This window comes from Ceratotherium simum, chromosome 13 (assembly GCF_057802395.1).
Source record: "Ceratotherium simum simum isolate JZ-2026a chromosome 13, ASM5780239v1, whole genome shotgun sequence".
Lineage (NCBI taxonomy): Eukaryota > Metazoa > Chordata > Mammalia > Perissodactyla > Rhinocerotidae > Ceratotherium > Ceratotherium simum.
In genome coordinates, this window is record NC_141912.1 from 27,713,881 (window position 1) to 27,732,170 (window position 18,290).

Consider the following 18,290-nt stretch of genomic DNA (forward strand, 5'->3'; position numbering starts at 1 on the left):
ACAAAAGGAAACAATCCAGCATTTATCTTGCCTTTTCCATGCGAACCAAACCACTCGGTAACTAAATAGTGACAAGAAAAAGTTTCTTTTAATAAATGTATTCTTCTAGTGAATAAAGAATGAATGATATAATTAGAATATCACAATTTTGCCACTCATTAGGAATTAATGGATAGAGTACTATTCATCGATGGCTGCTAACATCACAAAAAGAAACCAGACATTCCTTCCTGATGAAAGAAAACAACACCATGATGAAGTGGTCTTGCCAAAAAGGCTGATTATGTTCAAGCCTCTAGATTGAACTACCAATTCCCAGGAAATACAGAGACAGCGAAAGATGTTAAATTACAATACAGGGGGGCATTCATCAAAATGCAGACTTTGGGCAACTACAGGATTAACAACCCCCCACCTGACCATGCCCCAACAAATACAGTGCAATGGGGAAAAAAGAAATGGAGGAGATATCTAATTAAAAGAGACAAGACTGGGGCTGGCCTGGTGGCATAGTGGTTAAGTTCGAGCACTCTGCTTTGGTGGCCCGGGGTTCGCAGGTTGGAATCCCAGGCGCAGACGGACACACCACTCATCAATCAAGCCATGCTACCGTGGCATCCCATATACAAAATAGAGGAAGATGGGCACAGATGTTAGCTTAGAGCTAATCTTCCCCAGCAAAAAGAGGAGGATTGGCAATGGATGTTAGTTCAGGGCCAGTCTTCCTCACACACACACACAAAAAAAGATAAGACCTATCAGCCACATTTTGTAGACATCATGGGGATCCTGATTCAAACAAATGTAAAAAAATTAAGACATTTATAAGAATTGGAATGTAAACACTGGATATGTAATAAGATAGAGAATATTAAACTTTTAGGTGATAAAAGTATTACGGCTATGTTTCTAAAAGAGTCTTTCTTAGAGATACATACTGGAATATTTACAAGTAAAATAATACAGCTGGGATTTGCTTCAAAATAACAAGGGAAGGGAGGAAGTGGACGCGGATATACATGAAACGAGACTGGTCATGAGTTGCTAATGTTGAAGGCGGATGGATATGTAAGGGTTCATTATACTATTCTTTCAACTTTTGTTAATGTTTTAAACTGTCTGTAATAAAAAACTTTTAAGAAATGTACATATGCTGTGGTCCTGCACTTAACACTTGTGGTCAGGGAGGCAAGTACAAGACCTGTCACTGCAGTGTTGTTCCTAACATGTAGTGAAAAACAGGACTCAACCTCAATGTCTATCAAGAGAATCGCTAAACTAACTGTGCTCTCAGTTCTAACGAGGGCAGCAGTTAAAAGGCATCCAGTGCAGCCTGACAGCTCTGACGCAATACTCTGTAGCTTCTTATCTGAAAGGGGCAAGAGCACAGAGTGTGCCTCTAACACCTACAAGCTGTGTGACCTTGGGCAAGTAACTTAACCTCTTTGTGCCTCAGTGTTTCCCCTTCCCATGGAGTTGATAATCATGTTTAGATCATGTTTGACGATTAAATACCTGTTAAGCCATTAGAACAGTGCCAGGATCCTGGTAAGCGCTACAGAAGTAGTAGTAGTCGTCGTAGTATTGTATTTAGCGCTACAGAATCTAGTAGTAGTAGTCGTAGTATTGTATTTATTCCTGAAATGCCGGCATTTATCCCGCCTAGGTTCGTAGCGCATCCGGCATCCGCCGCTGCCCTCGCCCCGCCCCGCTCGCCCGGGGACTCACCCTGGGCAGGACCAAGCTCGGACCAAGGACTCTGGTACCTGGGCAAACGTGGCATCACGGACCACTGCCCCCTCCGCCGCGCGCGGACACTTCCGCTGCCTCTCCACGCGGCTCGGAAGCTCTCTCATCTCGTTGATTTCCTCGCTTTGGGCTCATCCAGGGCAAAGAGGTTAAGTAGAAGACTCTCTCTCCCTTGCCCCCTGCCCAAAAGTCCTGGGACCTCCCCGTTGGACGTGTGCCTGGCTCTTCCCTTCTAATTCCTAGCCCCACCCCACCCCCCCCTTGCCCCACAAATGGATTTCGTTTGGTGATCAGAGGAGCACCAAGAAACCTAGAGAAGGGCTCACCTGTATTGCCTAGGCAACCTCTTGAGATCTCTACTCACCCACCTGGCCTTCAGGTCTTTCTACAAGGGCACAGGGAAGTGAAGTAACTTGTCCACAGTCACACAGCTAGATAGTAACTAACAACAGCTGCGCTGTGCTACCAAGTTGCAAACTTGACTCTTCCTCCCATTCTCCTTCCCCTCCACTTTCCCAGCGCTTCAGTCCCATCAGGCTTTGGCTGCCTGCACTCCCTGCACCCTCACTCTCCAGCCTCACACCCAACCATTAACATTACCTGACCCTCCAGGAATCTATCCATTTGTTCCTCGTGTTCCAACAGGTTAGCTGCCCACCCCCCCTCCCCAATGCTTTCAGGACACAGCTAGTGCCAAATAATTACTCTGACACCTATTTGAGTAGCATCATCTATGTTTTCTAGATGAGGAAGAAAAGAATAATTTTCCAGGTAGGAAAACACAGTTCCCAGGCACTTAGCAGGAAAGAGCACCAGAAGGGGAATCAGTCAGTCTCGAATACAAACCTTTGCCATCTCACAGGCATTCGATGTGGAGTGGTCACTTCATTTCACCACGCTCAGTTTACTCAACTATAAACGTGAATGGAAGATACCTATGCCTTCCTCTTCTAGGGTTATTGTGGGGATCATGTGACAAACCCAATGGGAAAGATATTTTTATCCCATACTTTAGGGCCTTCGCACTGGCTGATCCCTCTTCCTAAATGTCCTCCTCCTAGACAGCCTTCAGCTGACTCCCTGACCTCCTCCAAATCTTAGCTCAAATGCCTCCTCCTAATGAAGCCTCCCCTGACCACTCTATATAATGAAACCTCACTCCTCCTTTATCCTGCTCCACTTTCTTGTTTCCAAAGCACTTTATCACCTTCCAACATGGTGGACCAGATCAGTGAAACAGAATCTGAAAAAAGCAAAACATCCCCAAATGTTTATCAAATGTTTATCCCTTCAATTTTCTCTTTACTGCAGGCTTGCCTATCAGGCTCTTTCTTCTTCCTGTCTCTCTCCTCCTCTCTCTCACCCATTGGGTGAGAGGCCAACAGATTATCTGCCATTCTTTGCTTTACCTTTACCCCTTTGGCCTCTGTTTGGTGGCTGCTTTCTCCTCTGTGAGCTTTTCTTTGCCTTTCTGAGTAGGTGAGAGAGTAAGGGGCTGTCTGAGCACTGGAGTTGGAGTCCCAGAAGGACCAAGCCCAAGTTCAGTGTTGAAGGTAAGTGTGGTATGTAGCAGCACCATAGGTAAGGACACCTCAGCTGGGCCCTTGTCCTTGTGTCCTGAGATGCTCAGAGAGCCCAAGGGAGGACTGGCGGTGAGGGCTGGCAGGTCTGCAGTGTGCTCCTAAAGATGCAACAGCTTTCCCTTCACCCTGAGAGCTCATGTATGGAGGAGGGGGGAGGAAGAACAGAAACTGTAGCAGCAGCTTCTTCCTGAAGCAAACACTTGTAGGTACTGTTTAGACTTCCTGCGTGAAGATTTGGCTGAATTTGCCTGTGCCAGAGCAGAGGACACTGCATTGTTTCCCAAACCCACCTCACCCCACCTGGCCACTGCACTTCAGGGGCCTCTCAGTCCTCTTAAGGCGGGGCAAGCAGTGGGCCCCTGTGGGGGGGACAGTTTCAGGGACCACATGTTGATGCAGAGGTTGCAGGAGGAAGAAGGATGGGAAGGAAACTGATCTGCTTGGCACCTCTAGCATATCTGAAGGACAATATCAATACTCAAGGCTGTCTGAGGGCTGATACTCAGAGTGGGTTCCATGAAGCAGCAGCAGCAGCATCACTGGGAGCTTACTAAAAATGCAGATTCCTTGGCTCCACTCTGACCTTTTGAATTAGATCTGTATTTTAACAAGATCCCAGGTGATTTGTAGATACTCTAAAATTTGATAAACATTAGATCATCTAGATAAAATCTAGATAATCTGAATTTAGCTAATTGTTCTATTCACAAATGAAATAGTCAAGGAATTTTAAAGTTATTTTTTGTTATGGTCCCTAAGCTATAAGGAAAACCAAATAGATATACACATACATATACATACACACATGTATACTTTTTTAACTTTTTTTTATAAACTTCAAAGACAAACGTTTAGCACAGTAAACTTTAAGCTGAACTTTTATTTCCTCCCTTTTGAAATTCTCATTCAGATTTTGACTGTGGAGAAAAGTATAATGGACTATCAGCAGAGGCATTTAATATCCTATTTAGTTCTAACATGATAGTTATAATTCCACCTACATTCATTAGATGGTATTATTTCTTATGTAAAGCATAGTGCATGTTTATTAAGAGCTATGTTTTAAGTGCTTTAGAAGTTTGTATTAATTTAATCTTATGTACCCTAGGAGAAGGGTACTGTTATCCTGTTTTATAGATGGGGAGACCATAGCATAGGGGCATTCAAATGAGCTGCCCAAAGTCACACAGCTCACAGATGGAGAGGCAGGATTTGAACCTAGACAGCCTGGTGCCAGAGCTTGTATTTAACTCTGACAGTAAATAGCCTGAGCATGCTGGTCTCCCCAGTTAAGCAGCAAGCTGCCTGAGGTTGCAGGCTCTTTTTCTTTATAGAGCCTCAATGACGCTGCTTGCAGCGGCATTCAGAGTTGCTGATAACCTCTGAAAGGCAGTGGCAGGGGAATGCTGACAGAAAAGACTATGAATAAAAGAGGTACATTGTAAAGATTTTAAAGTGTCCTGTCCTCTTATTCATTATTTATAACAAAAATGGGAACCTTAAATATGGTAATGACCTGCAATTAGAGATCAAATGGGACATAGATTTCTAAATCAAGATTATAGGTTTCACACTATGGATAATGCTGCTTGGTTAATGAGTATGCCACCCCTTCTGCTGAAAGCACCAAAGAGACCATCCATCACATTCCTAGGGGAGACCATGGCAATGTTTCCTATGGGAATGATTCTTACTCCCCAAACCTTAAATGTGTTTAAAATGTAACTTTTACAGGAAAAGAAAAAGACTCACCTCTGAATATCATTTGAACTTACCCAATCTTAAAAAAGTATACAGAGATACTAGTCTTTTACAGTTGTTCAATATTCAGTATTACTCAAGAACAGCCCCTCTGTACCAATTTATTTCCAGGTAAAATTTGGTCCCTTTAAGGGAAATCATTAGAAATGAACCAAGGGAGAGGGGAGAAGGAGGCTGCCTGGCAACTACCCACACTCAGTCATCCACCCAGGAGACACCAGCATCTGGTCTGCAGACAAGCTACTCATTCCAAAGCAAAACATATTTGATAAGAACACATAAGCCACTTGAAAATCTTACTTTCCAAGATGGCCCCATTTAGGGGCCTGGGAGTCCATGGAATTAGTCCAGTTTGGCAACAATATGGATTCTGAAATGCCTAATGAGGTTGCAATGGTGACTGAAGGCTTTCCCACACTCATCACACTCATACGGTCTCTCTCCAGTGTGGCTTCTCTGATGTTTTATAAGGAGGGTTCGCCTACTGAAGCTTTTACTGCACTGACTGCACTGATAGGGTTTCTCACCAGTGTGGATTCGGAGATGCTGGAAAAGCCCTGCGTTCTGACTGAAGGCTTTACCACACTCATTACACCGATAGCGCTTCTCTCCAGTGTGAATCCTCTGATGCTGCACAAGGTATGAGCTCAGGCGGAAGGCTTTTCCACACTCTTCACATTCATATGGTTTCTCCCCCGTGTGGATTCTTCTGTGTCTAATGAGGCCATTGCTGGCACTGAAGGCTTTCCCACACTCCTTACATTGATAGGGTTTCTCTCCTGTGTGGCTCCGCTGATGTTCAATTAGGCCTGACCTCTGGCTGAAGGTCTTCCCACATTCTTCACATTCGTATGGCTTCTCCCCAGTGTGGATTCTCTGGTGCTGAATGAGGACTGAACTCTGAGTAAAGCTTTTCCCACATTCATTGCACCTGTGACGTCTCTCTCCAGTGGCGTGTCCCCTCTGCTTTTCTACCCTGCTGTCCCGTTTACAAGTTTCTCTACACTTAGATTCTAGAGGAACATCTCTTTGGAGTCTGCTATTCCCAAAATGTTCCATTTCTTTTAAGACTTCTTGCTTCGATGCCAATGCCTGGTTTTCAGGTACAGTTTCACCATCTGAAATAATAAATGGACCAGACAATGTCATCTCTTTCCTTTATGAAAGAGTACAGGCATGGGATGGGGAATAGGAAGATTCATACCTAACACACACCCTTTAGGAATGCAAAACTGGCAGTGTAATGTACAGAGGGGCTAAATTGGGATACTGAGGCCAGCAGAGGAAGCGGTCATCAGCACTGCTGAAATGGCTGAGGGGGTCACCCGGAGAAGGCAAGGCTCCCAGAGAAGATGTATGCAAGCAGGGACTACAGAGTGCTTCCTACAAAGCAGGCACTGTTCTAAGTGTTTTAACATATGTTAACTTATTAAATCTTTAAATGACTCTATGACTGAGGTACTATGATTATCCCCATTTCATAGATGCATAAACTGAAGAGATAGGGAGGTTATTTTCTTTTTAATTTTTTATTTTTTTGGTGAGGAAGACTGGCCCTGAGCTAACATCTGTTGCCAATATTCCTCTTTTTTTTGTATGTGGGACGCTGCCACAGGATGGCCTGGTGAGTGGCGTGTAGGTCTGTGCCTAGAATCCAAACCTGTAAACCCCAGGTTGCCAAAGCGGAGGGTGCAAACTTAACCACTATGCCACCAGGTCGGCCTCCTCAGGGAGGTTATCTGACCTGCCCAATGTCACAGAGCTACTAAGTAGCAGTGTTTAAATTCCATCCCAGGCAACTTGCCCCTCACAGTCCACAGTTTTAAGTATTACCCTGTACAGAGCCACTGGAGATCTCTGAATGGACCCATCAAAGTCCTTACCTGGTTCTCCAAACTGGTGAGGACCAAAAGATTCACATTTGAGCTGTGTCACCATGGACTGAAGCCGGATGGCTGTTGATTCCTGCTTGGACTTCAGATTCACCACATCCCCTGAGAGCACTTCAGAATGTCCATGTTCATAATCTGGGGCCTGAAGGCACATAGGTATATTTGGGTTCATTAGAGAAGGACTTATAGGAGCCCAGGCTAATACTCAATGAAAGAGATTATATTAAACCATATGAAATATTTTGTAGAGAAATGAGACAGGGGAAGGCCCAGAGTTTTAATTCCACCCAAGAGCAGAAGGGGAAGAACAAGAGTGGCCCTACATGGTATGGTGGTTTAAAATATGTTCACCAGTTCTATGATACTCCTTCCTTTAAAGAGTGGAGCCTAATTCCCCTCCCCTTGAGTGTGAGCTGTACCTAATGGCTCATTTCTACTGAACAGAATGTGTGGCAGAAGTGATGGTATAAAACTTCTGAGACTAAGTCATAAAAAGCATTGTGGCTTCATCTTTCTCTCTTTCTCTCTCTGGGGGAAGCCAGCTGACAGGTGGTGAGGACACTCAATGAGCCCTAGGCAGAAACCCACATGGCAAAGAACTAAGACCTCCTGCCAACAGCCAGTGAGGAACTGAGGCCCCCCGACCAACAACCATGGGAGGGAGCCATCTTGGAAGTGGATCTACCAGCCTCAGTTAGATCTTCAGATGACTACAGTCTTGGCTGACATCTTCACTGCAACCTCATGAGAGATCCTCCTAAGTAGCTCCCCAAATCCTGACTCACAGAAACTGTGAGATAACGTTTGTTTGTTTAAGCCATTAAGGCTTCAGGGTAATTTGTTACGTAGCAACAGAGGACTAATATATGTGGCGATAGACAACCAACCTGGGTCACCAAACATCACCCTTCATTTAGTATTCAGGGTCTAAGAGCCCATCTTCCTTCTCTCACCTGGTTCTCTGGTTCACTAAGCTCTCGCTCCAGATCTTCAACCACAGCTACTGCCTCCTCCCCACTCTTGGGATGGTGCTCCTGCACCCAGGTCTGGAGCTCCTCAGGCAGGATGGTCAGGAACTGCTCCAGCACCAGGAGCTCCAGGATTTGCTCCTTGGTGTGGGTGTCTGGCCTCAGCCACTGATGACAGAGTTGCCGGAGCCGGCTCAGTGCTTCTCGGGGACCAGGAGTCTCTTGGTAACAAAAGTGCCTAAAAAGTTGGCGGGAGGCCTCCTGGCCAGAAAAGCTATTCTCTTGAAGGTAGGTTTCTTGGTCCCAGGTAGGGTCTTCCTCCACCTTCACAATCTTAAATCCATCCTGTTCTTCTGCAGCCATTATTAATTTAGAAGGCTCACTCCAGCTTGGGGTGAAAGGTAATTGATTTAAGAATCCCTGATTTAATCTTTAGAAGGATACACCTGATGACAAAACAGTACTTATTAATGGAAATATTAGAAGTAGTGGTAAAAAAAGCAAAGTATAGAAACGATGAATATTACACTATCATTGATGTCAATTAAAAGTATATATAGGATTTTACTTACACTATATGTTTAGAAACTGGAAAAAAGTGTATGGCAGAATACATTAATGGCCCCAATTCTTTACCCTTCCTGTTGCCATGTACTCTGCAGTGCCCTTCCACTGTGATTCTGATCTCAATCATGTGACTTGATTTGGCCAATGTGATACTAGCAAGTGTAATACAAGCAAGAGGCTTGAAAAGTACTTTTATGATTGACCCTGCTTGCCCTTGCCCTCTACAATTGCTAGGAGGAGAATCTGCTGACTTTCAGATGATAGGAGACATGTAGGACAGAGCCAGATCACCCCAGTGGGGCAGATGGACTATTCTAGGTCAGCTAACAGCCAGCCAACTCCCAGACGTGAGTGAGCCTAGCCGAGATCTGCAGGGTTGCTTGGCGGACCCATAGCTGACTGCAGATATAGAAGTAAGCCCTGCCCAGATCAGCTGAACCCACAGATTCATGTGCTAAATAAATGTTTACTGCTGTATGCCACCGAAGTTTTGTGGTTGTTATACCACATTATTATGGCAATGAAAAACTGATATAGAAGGGTAGCCTCTGGGGAGGGAACTAGGTAACTGCAGAACAAGAGAGGAAGAGAAATTTACTTTTCATGGACTACCCTCTGTACTTTTTCTCATTTTTGTACCATTTGAAATAAAGTACTTATTCCAAGAAAATAAATGAACAATAAATAGCAGTGATTTAAAAGCTTGGTAGACAATCAATATATGGTAGCTTTAAGTGAAGAGAAGGACACATAAAACTAGCTATAATATCAAATGATGAGGGCTATAATAGAGGCTTCAACCAAATATCCTGTGAGTAAAGAGTAGGAAAAAAATAAGTCTGACTGAGTATGGAGCAGTGAAACAATGTGGCTTAGAAGCAAGTACATTTGCATTAGGCCAAAAATAATGAATAAGAATTTGTCAGGCAGAGAAAGGCAGTGGGAGGAGATTTAACAGCACAGGCCAAGCAAATAACATGACCACAAGTATTTAAAGTTACACTGCATAGTGGCTCTAAGACAGGCAGGGGGTCCTGGTGGCTGAACTATAGAGTGTAGAGTGTGGATAGAAAATGTGTGAAAAGAGATGAGGTTGGAAAGATACATTGTGCTGGAATAGAAAACAGCCTTGAACTCTAGGCTAAGATGTGAAGGCTATATTACATATGGAAAATCAAGGGGCATCAAGGTTTTTATTTCATTGTCATAGTGTTAGATCTGTATTTTAAAGGAACACTGAATAAGATTCAGGACGGAAATGGTAAGAATACTTTGTAGGGTTGTGGCAATTTAAGTTGGGAGTCTTAATGGTGGTTACACTGATATAATGTTTACTTTAGTGGTGGAATTTAAGTTTTATATATGACTTTAGCCCTATGTTATAGAATTGTTAAGGTCTGAGAGAATTTGGAAGTTTTTCAGTTATACTTTATTGAGGGAAAATGTATTTATTCCATTCATTCAAATACTGTGTGCCTACCAGATGCCTGGCATAGTGTAGGCACTTAGGTCAAGACAATGAGAGGAAACAGACATGGTCCTTGCCTTGATGGTATTTACAGTGGTAGAGATACAGACTTTAGCACAGTATTTACATAAAATTATGTTACAATGTTGAGAATATGGAGAGTTACAAAGATTGTGGGACTTATTCTTTGTCAGTGTCCAGGGCCAACTGTATTGTTTTTTACACCTTACTGCAGCATCTGGATCAGCTTTGTTAAGTGGTCAGTCCAGAAAGACCATTAAGTCTGAATTTCTAACTATGAATTTGCATTAGATTCCATAATTATTAAAAATGTGACTTCTCATGGGGTTAGGTTTACAGGCAAAAACTGTTCTGCAAATATGGGTTAATATTACTGAGAAACCATGGAGATTGTTTTTTTTTTAACTTGAGCACCACAGGCAATCCCTCACATACCCAAAGATGGAGAGGGGCAGCCTCTCCATCTGCTGTGTTGTTCTCCCCACAGTTGGTGACTTAGGATTTATCTCCTGATCTTGTGCCACTTTATCACTAGTGTGGTGCTGGCCCACTGTCAGGGCTCCTTAGATGTTCTCTGGATAAATAAATGAACTCTCCCTTTCTGTCTCCCTTTTCATTTCATCAAGCCATCGCAAGGACAAGGGAGGGAAGAAGGGAAAATGCCCTCTTTTTCCTCTCCCCCATGCCACCCCTGCTCCCAAGATCTGTATGCGCTACCCTGTGTTCCCAGCCAGTTCTCTCAGGTCTTACTGTCTCCTCTCTCAACCATGCCCCAACCTGCTACAGATCCCAGACACCTCTTATAACAAAATGCCTAGAAGACTTACACGTCTGGACTTGCCACAAAATTTTGGATGAATCTTTCTTCAGTGTTTTCTTGACCTTATTTATTCAATTATATGCCCTGATTTATTCAATTTTGTACAATTTGCTGTCATCTGATTTCCTAGCAAGGAGCAAGTATTGATACACATCTGATGGAATGAGTTCTTTAAAATCACCTTTAGAGAAACACTACAGCAGAGCAAATAATGTTCAAATCATGTGGCCTCTCTAAAATGGGACTGACCATAGCATCCCTCTCATGGGGCTGTTGTGATGATTATATAAGGTAATGCATATAAAAACATTAGCACAGTACCCTGGTCCATAGCAATTTCTAAATAAATATTAATTACCAGGTATTATTAACAAAGCAGTATTAATAAGCGAAATATCCTCTTTTTATAGAAGAAGTAGGCCTAACAAAATAAAACATTTAATTCATAGGCCAATACTCAGTGGACAGTTGAAAATTCTGGAAGAAATATTCAAGAAAGACCAGGGCATACCATGACCAGTGGTGGCCTTCCAGATATGTGCTGAAGCTCACCTCTAGATCCCATGAGGGGCATCCACCTGAACATCCCAACAGCAGCTCAAAAGCAACCATTGAAGATTGGATTCAGATTTCCAGGGCAACATGGCACAGCCAGTTCATGCTTTTAATTACCAATTCACTCCCAACATTAGGCATTGGGAGATGATACATAAAAAGAGACAAAGAGAAAGACATGGCCAGCCACAAATACAAGATAAAAATCTCAGTGGACCAGAAATAGAAACACAGACTAGCCAGTGGAATAGAAGCTGTGAACTAACAGTCTAGAAGCAGTCAGAGGGACAGCTTAGAATTCAACTCCTGGGAGATTAAAGAGACTCAAGGCAGTCCGTCTCAGACTGTAGGGAACCAGGCTCACTTGCTGATGCCAGTGGCTTCAGTGGACTTCCACACTCATGGAAAGGGGGCAGACAAAAAGACTGTAGGCTGCTGACTTGGGCTATGACTTTATCAGAAGCTACTGGTCCAGGAGCCAAGAGACAGGACCAACCTCATCTGCAGTAACTCAGCCCAGAAGCTGCTGGCCCCATACTAGATCTGGCCACCCTAATAACTCCTTGGGGCAGCAACATTCAAGCACTGGTTGTAAGACCCAGAAAGGGTCTTAGATATAATGCTGAATGAAGAAGAGAGAGAAATCTAAACAGAATGCTTCCCATGCCAAATAAACCTACAAACTGAATTGCAAAACACATGAAGAACTCTAACCCTAAGAAAAACAATCAACAATCAGAGTAGAAATTCACTTGAGATGAAATTTATTTTATAGTGCAAGGAATTTTTAAAATAAGTGATTTCGAGAAATATAAGAGATAATGAAACCAAAATAGGCAAAAATGCAACATCAGGTAGATATAAAAAAAGAACTAATTAGAAATTATAAAATTAAAAAAAAACTTTTGACATTTAAAAGGCACTAGAGGATAAACAACAGAATAGACACAGTTGAAGAATAAGTGATTTTTAAGACAATACTGAAGACTTGACTCTGAATGCAGCAAAAGATAAAAAATATAAAAGAGCAGTTAAGAAGAAAGGACCTATATTAAGAGACTATAACATTAATATAATAGGAGATTCAGAAGATGAGAATCTAGTGAATGGCTGAGAAATAATAGTTGATCAGAAAAAAATTATGAATTTTCCAGAAATGAAGGCATGACTTCTCAGATCAAGAGTGCACACCTAGATATAATATAGTGAACCTGTCCCTACTGAGGATAAAGGGACAATCTTAAAAGCTACCAGAGGAAAAGAGACAGATTACCTACAAACGAAACAGCAGACTGCTCATAAACAAAAATGGAGTCCAGAATGCAGAGTGGGGGAAATGACTGTCAACACAGAATTTACCCCCAGCCACAAATATAAGTAAATAGAGCAAAATAAAGTCATTTACCACCCACAGACCCCTGCTAAAAAAGTAAAGGATGTAGTTCAGCAAAAAAAAGTGAACTCAGAAATAAGGTGTGAGCTAGAAGAAAAAACATAAGCCCAAGAACTAACAAAATATGACAATAAATTTAAATGATTATGGCAAAAAAAAATCCCTATAATGTAATATATTTACTTATGTGTATATAAAAGGTTATTTACTGTGTCACTCTTTGTGACAGCAAAAGGGTGGAAACAACCTAAATGTCCACCAATATGGGACTGGTTAAATAAATTACAGTCATGCTCCACAAAACAACGTTTTGGTCAACGCTGAACTGTATATACGATGATGATCCCATAAGATTAGTACCATGTAGCCTAGGTGTGTAGCAAGCTATACCATGTAGGTTTGTGTAAGTACACTCTATGATGTTCACACAACGACGAAATCGCCTGACGACGCATTTCTCAGAAAGTATCCCCAGCATTAAGCAACGCATGATTATAGTAATCCATATATTGGACTACAATGCAGTTTAAAAAAATGAAGAAGCTCTTTATGCACAGACTTGAAAGGACTGTTAAGATATATTTAAGTGAAAAAAGCAAGTGAAGAACCAGTGTGAATAAGATGCTATTAGCTGCACAAAAAAGGAAAAAAGAGTATATATATCTTCTCTAATTTGGATATCAAACAACATTACTTATCTCTGGGGATGGAAAATGAGTGGTTGGGGGCAGGGATGATATGGAATGTTTCAATGGATAATGTTTATTACATTTTTTACATGAGAATCTTTTACTACACAAATGGGAAGGGATATGAGACTGAAAATTCTAATGTATAATAACAAGATGTGGTGGATGTTCAGTAAAATGTTAAGAGTGTAGTAAGGGCCTTGTTGTGAGGAGAATAGAAATACTGAACAACGACAGACCTCACTAAAAAAATTCTAAAAGTAAATACACATCTTATAATTTAAGGGTAAATCAGCAAAGATATGGAGTTTCAAATGGAACTCTCATGTATTAATGCGGATAGTTTAATGGGTACAACCACTTTGGAAAATTCTTTAGAACTCTCTCTTAAAGCTTGAGAATAAAAAAAGTTCCCTCACTCCTAGGAAAAGACTGATTGTTCTGTCGCTATGATATCAAGTAGCCCAGAACTGGGCTGTTCAGTCACACAGAAAACATGTTTTTGCAAGTTAATCAATTAGTGACAACCCATAGCTTTTGAAAATCAGCCAATCAGAATGACTCATTCCAATAAGCACAGCTCTGAGTGCCAACTAATCAACAACAGTTTGTCCTGTGAAACCACGCTTCCACGGATGATGTCACCCCACTCAACCCCATAAAGATCCAGCAATCACTGCACTCCATGCTTCCCAAACCCCTATATAAGATCAGCAATCCCTTCTGTTCAGGACTGTTCCTAGGCAGCATACCTCTTCAGCTTTGTCTTTTCATTTCAGATACCGAGTGACGGTCTCATCATTCTTTGACAAGCTGAACATATGTGTACCCCATGATCCAGTAATTCAACTCCTGGATATATACCCCAAAGAAATGAGTGCTTATGTCCATTACAAGCTAAAATACAGGCATGTTCAGAGCAACATCATTCATAATAGCTCCAAACCAGAAACAACCCAAAAGTCCATCAACTGCCGAATAAATAAATTAGTGGTACTGTAATAGGTAAGACTGACCCATGATATCTGTCCTCTAGTGTTACTCTTATGATTGTTAGTTTACTCGCCAAAAGCTGTAATGAAGATGTAATTAAGGTTACTAATTAGTTGACCTTATGATAGGGAGATCTCTGGGTGGGCCTAACCTACTAACATAACCCCTTTAGAAGCAGAGAGTTTTCTCTGCCTGGTAGCAGAAGAGGAAGTCAGAGATTTGAAGCATGAAAAGCATTTGATGCACAATTGCCGGCTTGCCAGTGGAGGAAGCCACATGTAAAGGAATGCAGGCGGCCTCTGGAAGCTGAAGCCAGTCCCCCAGTTGGCAGCCAGCAAGGAAAGGGGGACCTCAGTCCTACCAGGGACTTCAGTCCTACAATCACAAGAAATGGAATTCTGCCACTTGTTTAAGACTCTGGTATTTTTAGAATATAGTGGATAAATTTGGTGCCAACCCCTCAAAGTTTTCCTATTTGATTTCTTCTGATGTCCTGGTTCCTGACTGTGTTACAGAATAGATGTTGTTCCCATTTATTCACCCATTTTAATCAATAAATTTTCATTGAGCACATACAACATACCAGGCACTTTGCTAGGCACTAGAGACACAATGGTGAAAAAGACAGAAAAGTCCCTGTTTTGCTGGAGCTTACATTCTAATAGGGAAAACTAACCAAAAATAACAGCAACAACAACAAAAGTAAGTAAGAAGGCAAATAAAATAATTACCAGTTGTGGTAAGTACTACAGGAAAACAAACCAGGCACTGAGTTATCAAGTAAATGGAGAACCTATTAAGATAGGGTGGTGGGAGGTGAGGTAACATTTAAGCTGAGCCCTTAAGAGTGAAAAGGAGTGAACCACGCAGAGTAGAGGTGGGGGACAGAAAGAGCACTGGAGACTGTTCAAAGGCCCTGAGGCAGGGCATGGTGTGGTCAAAGAAATGAAAGGAGGCTGGAGTGGCTACAGCCAAGTGAGAGGAGAGTGGCAAAAAATTAGGCTGGTAAGACAAGCCAGCTCATGTAGGGCATAGGAGTTTGGGTTTTATGCTACAGGCAATGGAAAGTCACTGAAGACTTTTATGAAGGGAAATGACCAGACTGGATTTATGTTTTAAGAAGCTCTGCTACTGGATGGTGAATGACCCGAGGAAATGAAGTTGGAGGCAAGAATGGAAGCAGAAAAGACAAGAGTTGAAAGAAGACTAGGGGTTTGGGCTATTGCACTGGATCCAGAAAGATTTCCACTTAGGTATAATATTACTGTATTCTTCAAATTAATTTAACTTTGAAAAATACACACAATTAAAAGACAAAACAGCTTAACCATCCTTTGTAAAAGTGCTTCAGTCTCTCGACAGATATTTATGGAGCTGTGCTAAGAGCTGGGTATACACAGAAGGTTATAGCTCGTGGGGATAGAATTACAATAGGATGAAATAAGAGCCATCATCTTGGAGGTGTGTGTACAAGGTATACTCCTGGAGGAAGTAGGAGAGCTCATCCTAAATTCAATATTCAGTTTCTCTGCATTACCTGTAACCCACAAAGGAATTCACTTCACAAATATTCATTAAGTGTCTATTATGTGTCAGGCAGCAAATACGTGATAAGAGTGATACAACTGCAGAATTCGATACTGTGTCCTCATCTTCCTTAACTGAACTAAAAACATGGCGGAAAGAGCATAAAAGAGCATTTTTCTTATTAGCTTCAGCATATTAGCAACAGCAACAGAGAGATAACGAAAATCATAAAACACCTGTGTTGTAAAATAAATCCCAAAAAATAACTGATTACAGTGACAAAGAAATAGAGGAACAACTAAAAGAAACTCCTGGAGAGTTTCTCTCTAACTACATACAATGAACCGTCTTTAATTGGATCTTAGTTGGTGCAAACCAATGGCAAAAAACATTTGTAGGACAACGGGAAATTTGAATATGAACTAGGTGTTAGGTGATATTAAGGAATGCTCCTACATTTAGTTGGGTGTGTTAATGATATTGTAGTTATGATTTGTATATGTAAAATGTCCTTAATTTTTAGACATGCACATATGTAACTATTTATGGGTGACAAGTCACGATGCTTGTAATTTACTTTGAAATATTTAAAGAAAAAGTAGATGCTTAATGTTAACACTTGTTGAATAAAGGTGATGAGAATACAGGGAGTCTGGCTTTGACAGAGTGAGAGACCCGCAGTCGGACGGCCCTCCCTCACCTCCACTCTTCTGGTCCTGCCACAAAGCTCCGCCCCTTCCAGGGGTCTCTCCCACGACCCCTGCAGGGCCAGGGGCAGGACCCCCTCCTACTCCACTGGGGCTTCAGGCCAGTGAATGGATCTAGGCGACGGCGAGAGTGGGGTCGGGGGCCACGCCTGCGCAAACGTCCCCTCCCGCCTACTCCAAAACAGGGACCTGAAATCTTCCGGGAGGCGGGCGGGTCGGGACGAGGGGCCCGAGACTCACCTTCGGGGTCCGGGGAAGCTCCAGCTCTAGGCGGAGCGGCAGTCCCCGGGCAACCGACAAACCACAAAGGCCGGAAGTGCGTCAGCCTCTCTGTCCAGTCGCCGGAGCCGAGCAACTCTTTCTCTTCTAGGAGCTTTCTTGTACTCTCTAGGAGCTACGGAGGTTGCTGCGACTTGGTGACCACCTCATTACAGAGCTCGGAGCCAGAAATCCAGCCCGACTGGGTGCAAGGCGGTTCCCTAGCGAGGGTTTTCTATGCGGAGTGGCTCCCAGCATCTGGGAGTCAGACGGTCATAGAAACGCAAAACGTTAGGGACAGAAGGGACTTCATGGTTAGTCCAGTTCTAATAACTGATCACTGATTCCTTCCTGAGTTTGTCCCCTTCCTCTGGTCTCGTTGACACCACAAAGGGAAATGGTGGTTGTGGGGGTGAGAACACAAAGGTTTTGTTGTTATGGGTGGTGGTTTTTTACTCTCAACCTCTGTCTTCTGGAATCTCAGAGTCTAGAAGGGGACACGGGCATGTAAACAAGTAACTACGTAAAGCTGATCTGCATGCGAAACGAAATGTAAAATAAATGTTTGTAAATCGATTAGGATAGTCCCTGGAACATAGTATAATGCAGTGTATTTAGAAAATAAATGTATGTACTAGGCCAAATTAGTGGCACAGAAGAAAGAGGAAAGGAGTGGAGCAGAACAGGAAGCAAAAGGAGTTTGCAGGTGTACAAGGGGAAAGGAGCAAGAGAAAGGAATTTCCAGGATATAGAATAAAAGAATAAAAGCAGGAATGGAGTGAGACACTTTGGCCATCAAGAGAATTGGGCAGATCAGCATGGCTGGAGAATGGAATATGTGGCAGGGGGCACCAGCAGTTACTGTTCCTGGATCCCTAACCAAGAAGTTTGGGCAATGTGATCAAATTTGCACCTAGAAATGTTACCGTGGCAGCACTGTGGTGGATAGACTGGAAGGAATTGAGATTACAAGGCAGGGAGACCAGTTAGGAGACTATTCCAAGAACCCAGGGTAGAGATAGTGAGGGCAGTAGCCACAGAAATAGAGAGAAGGGGACAGATAATACATATTAAGAGGTGAATTGATTTTTTTATTCATTAATTCATTCATTTAACAAATTCTTGTTGAATGCATTCTTTGTGCCAAGGGTTTCTTCTAGGGACTGGATATAATAATAATAAGCACAAAGTTCCCACCCTCATGAAGCTTATGAAACAAAGAGAAATACAGACAGTGGGAGATCCAGTTTATACAATTTGGGTGAAACATAGGTATGAAAATGGAGATTTAGAATGGAAAATCACATCATATTACCAATTTTAAAGTCTTACAAACATC

The 18,290-nt window shown here is 42.4% G+C and overlaps 1 protein-coding gene across 1 annotated transcript; it reads right to left on the reverse strand.

The window, feature by feature from the left end:
• Positions 1-4,063: 4,063 nt before the first annotated feature.
• ZSCAN31 (zinc finger and SCAN domain containing 31) lies at positions 4,064-17,011 on the reverse strand. Its single transcript, XM_014796311.2, has 4 exons — positions 16,934-17,011; positions 7,939-8,399; positions 6,977-7,127; positions 4,064-6,211 (listed from the first exon to the last, which is right to left on the reverse strand). The coding sequence occupies exons 2-4, from the start codon at positions 8,314-8,316 to the stop codon at positions 5,436-5,438; spliced, it is 1,305 nt and encodes a 434-aa protein (XP_014651797.1). The 5' UTR covers positions 8,317-8,399; positions 16,934-17,011; the 3' UTR covers positions 4,064-5,435.
• Between the last annotated feature and the right edge of the window lie 1,279 nt (positions 17,012-18,290).